This window comes from Amblyomma mixtum, chromosome 1, assembly GCF_055824585.1.
Source record: "Amblyomma mixtum isolate Tamu chromosome 1, ASM5582458v1, whole genome shotgun sequence".
NCBI lineage: Eukaryota > Metazoa > Arthropoda > Arachnida > Ixodida > Ixodidae > Amblyomma > Amblyomma mixtum.
In genome coordinates this window covers 98199791-98216532 of record NC_143012.1, presented here as the reverse complement: position 1 = coordinate 98216532, position 16742 = coordinate 98199791, and the positions used below count along the sequence as shown (strand labels likewise).

Here is a 16742-nt window from a genome sequence, read left to right as displayed (position 1 = left end):
TGGGACATTAAACCCCAGAAACCAAATGGTGCCTGTCGGTTGTCGCTTTTGTCTTGGTTACTAGGTTGTTAGTTGGTCTTGCTTGTTTACTAAACCAAGTGGAGTTTGATCCTGCCTGTATCCAAAACGATATCATCAAACACTTTTGCAACTTGCTTTTTTTTGCAGGACTGAAATAAGAATTCCATTTCGTTCGCGACAGCTTCTGTTTATACTGTTAATTATTTGCAGCGGCATTTTTGTTTGTGTTTGTTTTGTGTTTGCCACTTTCAGTGTGCACTGTTGCATACTCTTCGTCAAGCTCTCTGAGCTTTTAGTCCCATGCTCCTCCTTCTCAAAGGAAATAAAGGGGATTGATTGATTGATTGATTGATTGATTGATTGATTGATTGATTGATTGATTGATTGATTGATTGATATTATTTACGCCAAGGTGGTTTTTTTCCAAGTTTCAAGATTCTCAGTTGTAAAATCTCGTTCTAAGGAATGTGATGTGTGCATCTCTGCAGTGTTTTTTTTTTAAATTTTTATTATGCCTTTCCTATTTGTACTCTATGCACCCTTGTGGCTCATTGGTGGAAAAAGCATGGGGCTTTGATCCCCAGTGGTGCTGTGTTCCCACTAGTTTTCCAGTTTGCGCTAGCTTTCCCATGACCTTGTGCTCAGCTGCTCTGGGAGGAAAGGCTTGGGGAAACCCTATCTCGTGCTGTCCAAACTTGTTAACTAGCCTTAGTACACTTCAGTCATGGTCCCCTTGCATAGTAATGGGGGCTGTCAATTTTGCTTTTTTTCCCGGGCCTGAGCACCTGTTTATGTGATTTGTGCAGGTTACTTGGACAGTGCGTCGAATACTTTGACCTTGCATGTCGACTTCTGGCCGACTCAAAAGGCAAGTTCAGGGCATTTTGCAATTATTTTTTGCGTACTTTACTTTCCAGTGCATGCACCCACTATTTTTCCAACAGTGCTGCCTAGATGAGGTCACTGACAGTAAGCACTTACTTTTGAACCTAGGCCACCTGTGTGGTTATTCTCATGAATTATTTGACCTATTGCATGTGGGCTCTTGTCAGTTAAGGGGGACGTTCAGCAAAATTTTTAAAAATTTTTTATGTATGTGGATAACAGCTTTTATGGATGCTGTTAATGATTTTACGAATACTTGCAAAAATTTTCAGTGTTGTATCTGAAGATTTTTTTTCTACACTCAGCTTTGCAGACAGCCTCCTTATGCGACAAAATGCATTGTACAATGTCGGTTCCAACATTCATTGAATTTCTGTATGCATGCTACAGAGTGTCAGCATTTAGATTTCTTTTCTTGCAAAGCAGAAACTTGTTTTCATTTGTGTGTGTGTGTGTGTGTGGGGGGGGGGGGGGGGGGGGCAGTTCTAGGAGGGCAACTAAACAAACGTGGTCAAGATAAACAAAACAGTCGCGAACTGATATTAATCTGTCACTTAAAGACAATTATAAAGCAGAAGAAAAAACGACCATGCCTCCAGTGGTATCCGAACCCACGACCTCCGAATTTCGCGTCCGATCCTCTACCAACTGGGCTGCGGCGACGGCTGTCCAATCTTCTGCTTTCGGGGGTATTTATGTTTGCATGTAACCAAACCTTGAGAATGTTCGATGGTGGTGCTGGTGAACAGTGGATGCCCGCAGAACCGGATTGCCATCTGCCGTGGATTGTGCTATGCTATATTTCTCTCATCGGAGGACGTGTGGTTCTTTTGATTTCCACAGAATGAGTTTCAGCTGGCCGTGGCCGCTCTTCTCCACTTGAAATTCGTTAATCAAGCGTGACAGCGTCAGCATGAGAGGAAACGTACGCTTAGCAGGTGTTCACAGGGTCGTCGCTTAAAGTTACAGTAAACACCGGCTTGGCGGGCTGCGGAGTGAAGTCGAATTAACCGACGCACGGCAAAATTTGTTCGAATTAACGAGTTTCACCCCATAGACTCCTATGTATAATTGTAGGGACCTCACGTGTGCGTCGAATTATACGATTTTCCGAATTAACGGGGGTCGAATTAACGACCTTTCACTGTAGTAGCTGCGCAATTATGCAATTACAGTTAAAGGGCAACTGCATAGGTTTCAGAAATCGATGAGCTCAGAATTGTCAAACATGTGAAACTTGCAGGTAAAGCATGCGAAGTCCTTTTGGGCTAGCGTTTGAAATGGTGACGTAATCGTCGATTAAAATCGCTTCTCCGCAGCGCACAACGCCAAGTAGGGGTCGCATGAAGACATCATCGAAGGTATCGGTACATTTCCAATGCATAAACACCTGCTCTGAAGGGAAAAAACCAACGCCACAGAAGGCAAAGCCCGCCGAACGTTGTTTGGCAGCATCGGGAAGGTGTGGCTGACGGCAGCGGTAGTTTAAAATCATAATTTCCGTGACATCACACTGAACTTCCCTGCACTCATCCGGTGCTTTGAGGAGAAGCGCGAAATTCAATCGTCGATTACTTCACTATTCTAAATGCTAAGGCAAAAACGCTTGGCATGCTTCACCTACAGCCTGTATAGACATGAATCCTTAAATATCGCGACATTCTCGAAAAATGATGCAGTTGCCCATTAAAACCAGCACTTGGGGGATCTCATAGATACCGGTCTCACACCCCACAAATACGTCAGTTCCACATGTAGGCCCACTCCTCAGTTTCCGATTGCCACTTCTTCAGGACATCGACGCAACTTCAATGGGTGTGATAAGTTCAATGTATTCCCTCATTTCTTGATGTAATGGCCTTGTTTGTTTGAAAAACACATGATTTTGAAAATGCTTATTTGTCAATCAACCTTTTTTTTTTTTTGTTTGTCCTTGAGGTATTCTAAATATTCTCTTCGAACCAAAAAAACGCTATTTCCACGAGGCTATTCACAACCAAAAATTTTATATTTCAACACCTCTGCCCATGTGGCATTTGACCAATTGGTCTTGTGAGTCATTCACGTGACCCATTAAACACACAACCTAATAGGTCATATGTGACCCAAACATGGTAGATATAGGTACAGGCCAGATTAAAAATTGGTTTTCGGGGAAAGGAAATGGCACAGTATCTGTCTCACATCTTGGTGGACTCATGAAGCCTTTTTTTTTTCACACGTTAATTGCCTTATTTCTTGTTTTGTGAATGTGAAAGTGTCCCCCCCTGTTGTAATGTCTACAGGCACTGCAGGTACAAAATAAATAAAAACTTTGAGATCACTGCGGTGACCCGCATCGGAGCAGGGCGAAAGCAAAACATCCATTTACTATATCGATGTCCACGGCTATATTGACGTCTAAGTATATTTTTTCGCGTTTAATTAACTAATTACACCCCATCAACCAAATTTCTCCCACGGCAACATTTTATCACCCACTATCTGTCACAATCACACTTTCACACATTCATCTTCAGAGAACGACGTAATCGTGCGGATAATGTTCTCACTTTAATAAATAAACCGTGCCCTAAGGGAAGAAAGGAAGGTGGGAGTGAAAGAAGAAAGAAAGGAAGAGGTGCCGTAGTGGAGGACTCCAGAAAATTCAGGGGGCACTTTGACTGTATACTTTGACTGTCTAAAGTGCATATGGGCGAAAGTGTTTTCCGCACCACTGTGCCTATGTGACACTGGTGACGTCACCACCGGATGATGTCACACAAAATTGATGACGAAGTAATGACTAATTACTGATTAATGACTAGGTACTAATTGGCTGCTAATTAATGACGCTTAAGCTTCGCCTTTAGGAGTGGAACGCGACAGCGTGTTGTAGTGCTGCCAGGGAGTCCACGGAACGCCACCACCCGTTCGACGCGATGTGTTGCCCTTTGAACCCAACGCTTTTTTGAGGGAAGGAAATGGCTTTGTGAGGAGGTGAAGTGGTGAAGTGGGAGTGGAAGAAGAAAGGGAAAGAGGGGCCTCATGAAGAAAATGAAAATTGTATTTGAGGAAAGGAAATTACGCAGTAACTGTCTCATACCCGTCAAAACAATAGTCGATAACCGCGGTGGGTTATCCACTATTGCTGTTCGACCGTCTGCAGGGGACGCACCCGTGGATGTTGCTCAGATGCTTGAGGACGAGATCGCCTGGCTGCACAGCTTCTCGCCCTCGGAGAGCCTCCACGACCGGGACATGGACGCCACGCTCATGACGGGCCACTTCCACCTGGTCCGCACGCTGGTCGCCTGCAATGGGGACGACCACAAGGCCGACGCGGGGCAGAGCCTGGTGCTGACCCTGCTCGAGTCGTACCTCTTCCCGGCCTCCAGCCTCGTCGAGAAGAGCGCCAAGGATGACACGCCGGAGCCCGCCGTGGTCAAGCCCAAGTGCGCGGCAGCGGAGGCACGCACAGCCGCGTTCGGCATCCTGGTGGAGCTGGCCAAGTGCTGCCCGACAAATCTGGAGCTCATAGTCCGGTGGCTGGTGGACCGGCATCACCGGCTCAAGTCGGAGCTGGTGAAGGAGTTTGAGTACGAGCCGCTCATCGCGAGCCGGGCCGAGAGTGGCTACGTGGGGCTCAAGAACGCCGGCGCCACCTGTTACATGAACTCGGTGCTGCAGCAGCTGTTCATGCAGCCGGGCCTGCAGGAAGCTGTGCTGGCCATCGACTCGGACAAAGTGGAGGAGGAGAGGTGAGCAGCCGAGTCTTCTTTAACCCTGAATAACAGCGCGAACTTGGACGAGGACTGAGGGAAAACACATAGACGGATGCGGTTTTCCTTTAGTCCTCGTCCAAGTTCGCGCTGTTATTCAGGAAAATGTCGTACCAACTCGTCCAAGCATCCACTTTTGCTCCTTTCTTAACCCTTTCAGACGCTTTGTACACAATTGTGTAAGCAGCAAACCACCTTTTTTTGAGAAACTGGAGCACTTAACGATGATTTCATTATTTCAGTCAAATTGAGCACCCTTCTTTTTGCAAGTAATTTGCTTTTTTGTACCATGTAGCAAATGCAGTAAATAATATTTCACATAAGAGTGAGCTAGGTAGCACTTTGTCCGCCGTTTTTGTGCTGACAGATTGTGCCGCGGGTGAAAACATTGATTGTTTTTGCTCAATTTCGAGCATAATGTGAATCTTCTAAACACAAAGTGATTCCGCTATCCCTATGGTGTTTACCTGACACACGAGAACATTTCGATGTTACTATTTCTAACAAATTTGACTCTTTGTAAGGAATTCTCCACATCGTTGTAAAAACTTACCTGCTGGTCTTTCATGTTCGAAAACAAATTCTCTTTCTTGAGGCCTGAATATACTACAGTAATCCCTCGTTATAACGAAGTCAACGGGACGGCGAAAAAATTCGTTATAAGCGATAATTCGATATAAGCGACCGCTTGAAAAAAAAAATTGGCAGTGGCTTAGCTCTAGTTAAGCCTGGATATACAAGCGAAAAGCTGCAGTTATGCTTTGTTTGACGTCATGGCTGTCGCAGTTCGCGCACAATGCACTGGGAGTACCACGGTAGCGGTGTAGATTTTGAGCCAACTCCCTCGCTACCACTTCTGGGTCTTCTTTTCTTCCTTCCATAGCGAATGTCTGCGCCTCTTCTAAGGCCGCCGCCGCCACTCACGCGTGCGTTTTCGCAACGCCTTGCGAAAGAACCTTCTCTTGGGATGGAGACCGCTGTCCCAACCGTCCCAATCGGTTAACCGACGGCCAGGAGAAGAAGTAACGACGGAGCGCGCGCCGCGGCGCGCGGCCTCTCCGCCGCCGCCGCTCGGGCGTTATCGCAACGCCTTGCGATAACGCGATAAGAACCGCTAGCAGCGGCGAAGGGTAAACCGGTGGCGAGGAGGAGGAAGGGCGCGCCGCGGCGGCGCCAAGGGGCGGCTCACGCGAAGCGCGTTGTTGACGAGCCTAGTGAAGCTTTTCGCTTCAAAAGCTAAAACAGTCTAGATTTAATCGCGCCACAACTGCGAGGAAGCTGGTGGATGACGCCGCGCGGCGTCCGCCAGCTGCGGCGGTTGCTAGGCAACGGCTCAAGGTCAGTCTCTGCGCCTCCTCGGAGCACTGCCACAGCGAAAGGCTGGCAGGCCACGGCCAGTCTCGGCGCGCGCGAGCGAGCGAACGCGTCAAGACCGACGACGCGGCCCGGTGGGCCCGGCTCAAAGGAGCACGCCCCAAGTCATCATGACGCTGTGGCTCTCCGCGCTCGCGTTGGCCCCTGCTACCCGTCGTTGCGTTTGCCGCGGGCGGCCCGTCGTTGACATGACGCAGCCGGCGAGCTGCGATCGGACGCTGCGACGCCGTTCGCAACTTCGCGCCGCAGTGAATCGCGCTCGCTTTTCGCACATGTCCCCCCGCCGTAACAACAAAATTCAGTGACCCTACCACGCATTTAGACCGTTTGTCTCGTCTAATGGCGCGGATCGAGCATGACCGGCCACTTTTCAGCATCCAAGACACCGCGGTTTTCTGGCATCGCAAAGCGCGAGGAAAACTTTTTCTTGTGGATTCTGTCACGGGGAACACCAGGAATGCGCTTCCGACCGAGATTAACGGTTCGGGCGCGCTGCACCATGGAATTTGGCCCCGCTGAGCAGGGGACACTCGGCACTCTCTTGGCGCCCGTTACTAGGCAGGTCATCGATCGTGGGTTTGGTACTTTTGTGGCCTGTTCTATGCCTGCATGAGTCTAATTCGTCGGCGGTATTAATTTGACACTGCATGCGCAAAGGACCGCCGCCACGGCGGCGATTCCTACGCTCGGCGGCGGCGATGCCGCCGCTCGCCACTTCGCTCTAAGCGGGTCAAGCTCTTCGTGCGCTTCGAGTAATACGGCTTAAAATGCATGCGTTTGGGTCGGGACCGGAAGAAATTTCGAATAAAGCGATATTTCGAGTAAAGCGATTTCGTTATAACGAGGGATTACTGTACTTAGGTGAAAAAAAATAATTGATTTCAGTCAAAACAAAAATGGCGCCTGAAAGGGTTAAGAGCTGGGAACTGGTGTTTTGCTGGAAACAGTGCAAAAAGGTGAGACATAAGTAAGGAACGTAGGATGAGGGAGCGTTTTGTCTTCTCGCAGGGTGTGGCTCCTACCCTGTGATCCTCTTTTCTTCTAATCGAGTCTCTGCGCAGAAGTTTCTGCGAAGCATACTACCTATCTGTACTGGCTTGGCTCATGTTCCGTGCTCAAGATAGCATGTACAGTGCCTTTAAGTTTGGTTGCTAAGTGGTTCCTGTAGGACACTGAATTCATTAGTTTACAGGGCGTTGTATTCAGCACTATCGCTTCTGCACTCCATGGAATGCACTTTCAAGTACAGTGTACAGGCTGGAGCAGTATGCAAGGGAACACCTTATTAACATGTAACTAATTATTAACGCGGGTTAATGGCATCCTAGTCCAAATCAAGAGGAAGAAGTGGGCTTGGGCAGGGCATGCAATGCGAAGGCAAGATAACCGCTGGTCCTTAAGGGTAACGGAGTGGATTCCAAGAGAACACAAGCGTAGCAGGGGGCGGCAGAAAGTCAGATGGGCGGATGAGATTAAGAAGTTTGCGGGGATACAGTGGCCACGACTGGCAAAGGACTGCCCTGCAGTGGGCGTAGTCAGGCTGATGATGATGATGAGAAAGAAAACAGATAGGTTATTGCTTTTTGCCACGGTGTAAGAATATACTTAGGTGCTGACACTGATCACCTGCTGCAGCAGAGAACGCGCATAGGTGATGTCCGCGCTCTGGTACATGTGCAGACCGCAGTGGTACAAGGCACTGCGGAGGAGTGGCCAATCGCTTGCGGAGCAGCGGGCACGGCTAAGCAGCGTGCCTGGCTTTTGGGGGCGTTTTTAGCTGTGTTTGTTTATGTCTTGTGCTGCCAGGGGGCACTTCAATGCGTGAACGTTCGGTTCTCTGCTTCTGTGTTGTGGTGGGCACCATACACAAACAAGTTCTGCTAAAACAAGGCACTGTGTTTTGCAGTTTGGTACCTCCCTGTTTGATCATTGCGCGAGCTCCCATGGTGACGCGTTCTCAGCCCCTGTATGGTCATCACGACCTTTGCGTCTGGCGAATGTGATGTGTTGGTTGTTGTTGCGGCATACCTGCAAAGCCTGGCAGGGTCCAAAAACCGAGTCGCTGTGATTGTAGGTAATGCGCCCTTTGTACCCAACTGCAGTTCGGACTAGCAGACTTGCATTGATTGAATACCGGTTTTTAAAGCGCTTTCTGTGCATGCTCACATCGGTCTTTTTTTGGTTTGGCTTCAAGGGGTGTAACATCGCAAAGCAACTCAGGCTATGAGGACGCTGTAGGTGGAATAATTTTGACTGCCTGGACTTCTTTAACGTGCACTAACACCGCACAGTACATGGGCCTCTAGAATTTTGCCTCCATCGAAACGCAATCGTTGCGGCCGGGATGGAACCCGCGTCTTTCGGGTCAGCAGCCGAGCCCATAACCACTCAGCCAGCGCTATGACTTTGCCTGAACCCGTGGCGTAGGGCATATAGGATATTGCAACCGAGAGACCATGTCTGTTATGTAACCGTCAGTCCTGCGATGAGTGGTTGCATGTTTCTGAGAAGTCGGTATACTCATCATCCAAGGAGACAGATGCAGTTATTTTCAGAACTGCTGTCTGGGTCTGGCCTCCTGGGCGCCCGTAAATTGCCCATCAAGCTGCAAATAATTCTGTTTTCTGCCTGATCTGATGAATACACGAAATCACATCTCCCAGCAAGGCTGTTTGTTGTACTAAATTTGTTTGTTGCAGACAATCTCTGTTCAGGCTGCAGTGGATTAATAAATGAGAATTGTGCACTTTATCATTGCAAAGCGACACATCAGCCATATGAGTTAGGCTCCGTTGGAGCACTTTGGATTAATTCAGACCACCTGGGATTCTGTAATGTGCGCTGGCATCGCCAGTGCACACGGGCGCCTTTTGCGTTTCGACTCCATCTAAACGTGGTCACCGTAGCCTGGATTAAACTCCTGTTCTGCAGCACAGCAGCCAATCACTCTGACGATTGAGCTGTCCTGGGTTCAATAGTATGGAGGTCACAATATCAGCAAACAAAACAGTTTGTGCTTCTAACGGTGGTAGGCACACTAGATACGAGATGGTACGGTTGCTCAGCAAATATTGTTGGTCTGAAATCTCATTGCCTCCAGCACTTTGCGGCCGCTGTGCATTTTGGTGCCACAATACACGGTGGTATGAAAGGAAGAAAAATATGCCGTCAGCGTTTATAACAAATATGCAGGTGCATAATTTGCACAACTTTCCAATGGCCGGTGGAGCATTTTGTGGCAGACCATTACTAAGGGCAGCATAGTCACTTCAGCAGGTGTACTGCAATTCTTCGGAACTGACATCCACCAAGTCCAGTTTACAGCCTCAAGTATTTTATCTTTTCGCTTGCATGCTGGTCTAGCTTTCCTTGAGATCGTCGGCCACTCAGCATCGTTAGTGTTGGCATAAAAGATGAGCTCTGTGGGAGGAATGCTAGGGACACTTTCGCAAATTATTTTCACGTCTCTCAGCTAAGAGTGCACTGCACTAGTGACTTAAATGTCTCCGCTAAATTGTGGCACTCATGGTTTCCTTTCGCTCCCAGTGCTCGTGTGTATAGCGGCAGAGTTCTGCTGCCACAAATGAGAGCGTGGGGTCGATTCCTGGCTTCGGAGGGAGTATTTGTGATGCAGGCGAAATGCGCATGCGACTTTGAGATTTCTATACACATCAAAGAGCCTAGGTCTCCGAAATTAGCTGCGTTCTCTCCATGGCGGACCTCATATTGCCACAGCGTTGGGTGATTACACTGCTCAGGCAGTGTCTAAATGTATGCATATAGGCTCTCAGGCCGTATGGAAGCGTGCGTGTTGAGGCTGCCTGTTTATACAATAGTTATCCATGCTCTCGGCAGTTGTGCGGACGAAAGAAAAAGCGTTGCAATGAATGTATTTTCATAATGAGCTCGGGAGGATCACAGCCCTGCGTCCTCACTACTGTTCCGCCCATTTATGCATTCCTAGCAAGTAAAACATGAACTACCCCGAAATGATTGCTTGTCGACAACAGTTGCAATCCTTCTGTGCCTTGTTAGGCTTAACAATGCGCATGTACATGCCACGGCACCTAATGATCGCACATCTACATAACGGTCGCCGCAGCTCGGCGACTATACAGCCCTCATGACGTGGCACCATCTGTTTGCGTTCAAGAGAAACGCAAGGAGCGCCTAACAAGATCCAGTTGCGCTGACGGGCACAGTGTCAGCACTTAACTACACTCCGTTTCATACATAGCAGGAAACACTGCCAAAGCTAGCACGCCTGTTCGCGCAGGCTGAGTACAGGCCTGAAAAGTAGTTCGTCATACAACCAAAGTGAACACAAGCATATTTCGTAGCGACAAATCTTAAGTGCCGTGAGTGGCACCTCCTGGACTTCGTTTTACCCCTTGCCACATTTTCATCCTGCGACTGGTTGAGATTTCGAGAAGCAAAGAGTACACGTGGCGGTATGATACGCAGTCGGTAGGGCGGATCGCTTCTACTAAATCCGCTCTCAAAAAGTAGTTCTCACTCGGTGAATATTATGGCCAGAGAGCCCGAACACTGTGCGCCCCACAGCTTAGACCATGATTTTTAGTGCTACTATATCATCTTATACCGCTCTTTGTATTCGTCCAAACAATGACCGGAGTTTCGAGAAGAACGAATGATACATGGCGGAGTGATATAGTTTCCCGGACGCACTACTTCAGCAGCATCCGCAGCGTTGCCTGCCATGTATGAAACGGAGTATATATTCTTATATCTTGCTTTTTCCAGATAGTTTATCTCTAGATGAACCAGCCTGTTGGAACTTTTTCAGGTTCAGAGCAGAGGTAAAAATAAATTTGGCTCCTGAGCATGAACTGCACACTTCCTTTTCCACATTGCTCACGCACCATTGCAGACCAGATGCAAAGGTACAAGAAGTGCTCGTGAGTGATGGTCTTTGCAAACTGCGTGTGCTGCGCAGCCTGCTGTTCCAGACGCAGTCGGTGTTTGGCCACCTGCTGGAGTCCCAGCTGGAGTACCACGTGCCGGAGCAGTTCTGGCAGTGCTTCCGGCTGTGGGGCGCCCCCGTCAACGTGCGCGAGCAGCAGGACGCCTTCGAGTTCTTCAACCACCTGCTCGACCAGGTGGACGAGTACCTGCTCAAGGTCGGCTGCGAGCCCGTCTTCAAGCCCTTCTACGAGGGCACCTTCTCGGACCAGAAGATCTGCCAGGGCTGCCCCCACAGGTGATTACCTAATTGCACGGCTGGTGTTGGGGGGCACTTAAAATGAGTGCAGGTGATCAAAGGCCACCCTCAGCCACACCCCACATTCACCTTGTCGCACAGTTTCACACTGCCAGCACTGCCAGCAGGTGCCAAAGGCAGTGCAGCTTACTCGTCTTTGCGTCTTTGATTTACAGTAAAGCCTCGATAATTTCTAATCCTGGATAATTTGAAGGATTGCCGCGGTCCCGTAATTTATTATGCAAATTTGACCGCATAATTGGCAGTCTGCACCAGCCCCGTTAATTCGAAGACCTGGGGTGCTGCACGAGAATCCCCGATCCCAATTTTACCACAAACCGTTCAGTGCCATGTCAGAGTTAGAGAGTTATACCCCTGCCACACGGCAAATTTAATGTCATTCCCATCGAATGACGTTGGTTCAAAATGACATTAGTTTGCTGCCACACGAGAAAATATAATGTCATTCGATGAAAACGACATTAGGTACCGAATCAGTTTACAGAACTCATTAGCCAGCGATCTCCGAGCTAATGTGTTCCCTCGACACCAGAGACTTGGTGAGAATATACACCGAAAAACACGATTACAAAAACGTCACAAGCACTGTAATATTTCCGCGTCCATATGATTGTGCGGTCGTTCATTTATGTATATAAAAATGCCAAATAGAATTGGAAAAAAATAAAACTCACTCTCGCTACCAGCCTTGCGTGGTTAACATTCACAACATGGCGACCCCCAGCTCGCCCGCTTCAGATCGAATACTGCGTCGCCGCTGCATTTTTCGACGTGATAGCTTGCTCTAAACGGTTGTGTTCGCTTTTATTTTGTGCATTCTCATCCCTCCGTGACAATATAGGTTTGAAATATTAGTTGCTTTTGAGATAAATTTCAGAATTTCTTGATGCTAGGCTTAACTACCGTATAAACGCGTGTAAGGGCCGCACCCGTGTATGGGCCGCACCCCGTTTTCCCAAAGGCAATGTTTAAAAAAATAAATCCGTGTAAGGGCCGCACCCGAACTTTCCATGACCCAGGCGGGAATAGCCTTCTAAATGCACGCGCCGTGGCCTCCGCGATCGGCTCCGGCTGCGAACAACGGTGCGCTCGATCGCGGAGGCCAAGCACGCGCACAAGAGCTTCCAAAAACCGTCCATGGATGGCGCCCGAGACCGCAGCCATCATCATCGTCAATCCCCCCCCCCCCTCCCCTTCCCGCGACTTCCCGTTATCTAATCAGCATCAGTATCGCCAGCTCCAGCCTTTTATGGCGGATTAGCGCGTTCGCCGTAGTTGTGGCTTTCGCGTGCTGCCGCCGAGTAAGCACCTTATCAGCTACACGGCTGGGAGTTAGCTCTCGAACGCGGCAAGCGTGCGGCGGGCAGGGAACTGTGGCCGAGAAGTGCGTCCGATGACCGTGCAATCAAAAGGGTGCATTGAGAAACACAAGCTGCAAAAAACGCGCTTTCCGAGGCGAGCCGTGCGAGTTTCCCCGAACTGCTCTGCTAGTGATGGAAATGCGAACAACGGCTACGCGTTGACAGCGGACATGCTGCGCGGCTTTTTTGGGATGAGCGTGCACCAGAATAAATGCCGTTCATTCCCTGGTTGCTGTGTTTTTGCTTAATTTTTTTTTCTAAATCGCGTGTATGGGCCGCACCCCGAAAATTGGCTCCCGAATCTGGAAAAAAAAGTGCGGCCCTTACACGCGTTTATACGGTATGTACGGCGTACACTGTCGTCATAGCAACGACCCGGGCAAAGTATTTCTCCTGTTTTGCACTAGAATCTGCATTTTCATTTCATCCAATTGATTTACATTTTTAAAAAAAACAAAGCCTTCGAATGCATTCATTACTGCCGTTAATAAAAGAGAAAAACGTTTCTTCGGCACTCTGTTCAGGAGGTTTGACTTGCTGTCATCTAGATGGTGCCACAGTATGTTATGCTTCTTGTGCGCTACGCTAGTCACTCCCAGCCACCGTGCTCCCAACTAACGGGCGGCAGTGCGCGCAAGGTGTGCCCGTAGCATGCGTAAAGCTTTTGCGGACGCACAGCTAATACTGTCTAATTTCACCATAGAGAGCATTTCACAAAATGACGTCCGCCATTTGCCTGCCGCCGCTGGCTGAGGTTTGGCTTGGCTTGGACTCGTGGTGGATAGCAGTGATCAACACGTTATTGAAATGAGGATGAAGATTTTAAAATCGGTTTCCATTAGCAAAGCAATACTTTTTGCCACGTATTTCATTTCATTTATTGATCCCTTAAAGGCCCGAAGGCATTACATAAGGGGGGGCATATATCTGTTTACAACGGCGATGATGGGAACATGCATAACAATAAAAGAACAAACATACTGTAAGCACAACATGCGACCTTCGTCTTCATCTGTACATATCCATCATCATCGATCATCTTCTTCTTCGAAGGGTTGGTCGCCATACTTGCGGGTGCCATTAAAGCTCGCTCCATCCTGCGCTCTGTCTCCTGTCTCACAAGTGGTGGAGTGTGCTCTCGATCCCTGCGTCCTCTCCGCCGCCAGACTGCAGCTACGTTCCGGTCGCCACCTGCTCGTACCATCCGCACCGATGGATACCGTCAGCGACAACACCACTCGTACTCCCGGTGGGCCCCCCGTTCTTCTTCCTCTCGATTCGAACCGTCTGGAGCCAGCCATGATGAGCCAACCCGGTTCTTCCCAATCTTCTGGACACCCCACTTGGACCATCACCACACTCCAGCGTGAGCCTCCCATTTTTGCTGGTCTTCGTGGGGACGATGTCGAGGACTGGCTCGACCAATATAACCAGGTCAGTGCCTATAATAGTTGGGACTCAGCGATGAAACTTGTAAACGTGTCGTTCTACCTCACTGCCGTGGCCAAGACTTGGTTCGTCAACCACAAAGATGCCATCCCGGACTGGGCTCACTTCTCGGCACAGATACGACAAATCTTTGGCACATCTGGTGCAAGCCCCGCTGTCTACAAAAAAAAGCTAGATACGCGCGTTCAGCTACCCGGTGAGTCCTACACATCCTACATTGAAGACGTGCTTTCGCTGTGTCGACGTGTCAACAGCGCTATGTCAGAGAACGATCGGGTACGTCATCTTCTGAAAGGGCTTGGGTCATTTGCCTTCAACACGCTTGCTGCTCAGAATCCAACGTCAGTCCAAGACATCCGAACAACTTGCCATCGTCTTGACGACCTTCAGTCGCTTCGATTGAAAGACACCTGGGACACCCCAGTTTCACCCGACGTGGACTTACGCTCCCTGATTCGCTCCATTATCCGGGAGGAACTGCACGGCTCCACCTTACCGCCAGTTGATTCCCACCCGCCTCCAGCCCCGCCGTCCTCGCCTTTGCGTGATCTCATCAAAGACGAGCTCGCTTCGGTCACTCGCCCCTTGGCTGCGGAACCACCTGTACCGCGTTTTGTGCCTACCTATGCCCAGGTTGCTGCGACGCCTCCTGCTGCTGTTTACCCGTCGCATCCACAGCCCGTCCAGCAAACTCCGGTCTCTGTGTCCCCGAGCCCCGCTATGTGTCCTGTTTGGAGTCCGCCTGCACGTCGGCCGGTGTGTCACTACTGCGGAATTCGAGGGCATGTTGCCCGTGTGTGCCGTCGGCGTCAACGCGACGAGCGCGAGTGGTACCCAGACTTTCGCAACGGAGCTACGTACTCGTCGCCTGCTTACCGTCCGGCGTTTGCCTCCAGTCCTCCTCGTCTCCCATCGTACGCGGACTTCTCCCAAGACGCTCCGCACTCGTCGTACGCTTACCGCCCACCGTTTGCTGACCATACCAATTATCGTCCCTCCTATCCCTCTACCTCTCCGGACCGCTCCTCGACCGACAGGCCGTCGCGCCGCCGCTCCCCATCGCCTTTCCGCCGCTCGTCGTCGCCTCTACGTCCACCATCCTCCCAGACAACTGGCCACACGGAAAACTAAATTGTGCAGTTTCCGGAGGTAAAACTGCACCACACGCCGCCCTCTCAATTCCTCCTGCACAGCCATCGAACATGTTAACCGTTGACATTGAAGGCACTGTAGTAGAAGCATTGATCGATACTGGCGCCGCCATTTCTGTAATTAGTTCTGATTTATGTTCTCGTCTTCGCAAGGTGCGCACCCCTTACAGTGGTCCTTCTCTCCGTGCTGCCAATGATGAATCAATGCGTCCTTCCGGATTGTGTATGGCACGAGTCACTATCGACGGCATCCTGCACTACATAGTATTTGCTGTGCTTCCCTCCTGTGCTTATCCCCTCATCCTCGGCTGGGACTTCCTCCACTCTGCGCAAGCTGTAATTACCTGCTGTCCCCCTACTCTACAGGCTTCTGAATCCGACCTTTCTGCCGTTTCTGTCCTGCCTTCTCATCATCTGGTTACCACCGCTGATCATGTACTTTACCCCGGCTGCGAAGATGTCCTCTCTGTTGCTTCTGCCCACGTCAACGCTGGGGATGTTTTCGTCACACCAAGCCCCCGTCTTCTCTCAAGGGGCATCTTTCTCGTCGCGTCCCTGCTCCGCTTCACCAATGGGTCTTCACTACTGACTGCCTTCAACACTACGCCGGAACCCATTCTTCTGCGTCAAGGCACAGCCATCGCTTCTGTGGATACCACTCAACCTGTGGCCGTTCTTTCCTCTGCCCCATCAAGCTTCGCTCTTTCGACCCCTGCCTCTGCCTCTGCATCTATTTCAGCTGCTATTAGCCCCGGTCTCACCCCGACTCAAAAAGATGAATTGCTTGCCGTCTTGACCAAGCATGCCGCTTCCTTCGATACCCAGGCAACAACCTTGAGCCAAACCACCGCAGCTAAGCATCGCATCTACACAGATGGTTCGGGCATCATTCACCGTCGCCCGTATCGTGTGTCTTCTAGTGAGCGCAAGGTTATTCAAGATAACGTAGCCGACATGCTCAAGCGCCACATCATACGCCCTTCTTCGAGTCCTTGGTCTTCGCCTGTCGTGCTGGTTCAAAAGAAGGATGGCTCAGTACGCTTTTGTGTTGACTATCGCGCCCTTAACAAGATCACTAGAAAAGATGTTTATCCGCTGCCTAGGATTGATGACGCCCTCGACTGTCTCCAAGGTGCACAATTTTTCTCTAGTCTCGACCTAAGATCCGGATACTGGCAAATACCTATGCATGAGGCCGACAAGGAAAAAACTGCTTTCGCCACTCCCGACGGATTATACGAATTCAACGTTATGCCGTTCGGCCTATGCAATGCTCTGGCCACGTTCGAGCGCATGATCGACACCGTTCTCCGAGGCCTGAAGTGGAAAACGTGCCTATGCTACCTCGACGACATAGTCATTTTTTCTTCGACTTTTTCTGAACACCTTGTTCGTCTCGATGAAGTATTAAGCGCACTTTCTGAGGCCGGCCTTCAGATAAACACCAAGAAATGTTGCTTTGCTTCCACTTCTATCAAGGTACTCGGTCACGTCGTTA

At 49.8% G+C, this 16742-nt stretch overlaps 1 protein-coding gene across 1 annotated transcript in view; it reads left to right on the top strand.

Annotated features, from left to right (window-relative positions):
- Positions 1-16742, top strand: part of LOC149367286 (ubiquitin carboxyl-terminal hydrolase 24-like) — a 183727-nt gene that overhangs the window by 93455 nt on the left and 73530 nt on the right. Inside the window, exons 35-37 of the mRNA XM_089554944.1 lie at positions 828-889; positions 4055-4646; positions 10999-11262. Of these exons, the coding sequence (XP_089411070.1) occupies positions 828-889; positions 4055-4646; positions 10999-11262 (918 nt within the window). The remainder of the gene's footprint in view (positions 1-827; positions 890-4054; positions 4647-10998; positions 11263-16742) is intronic.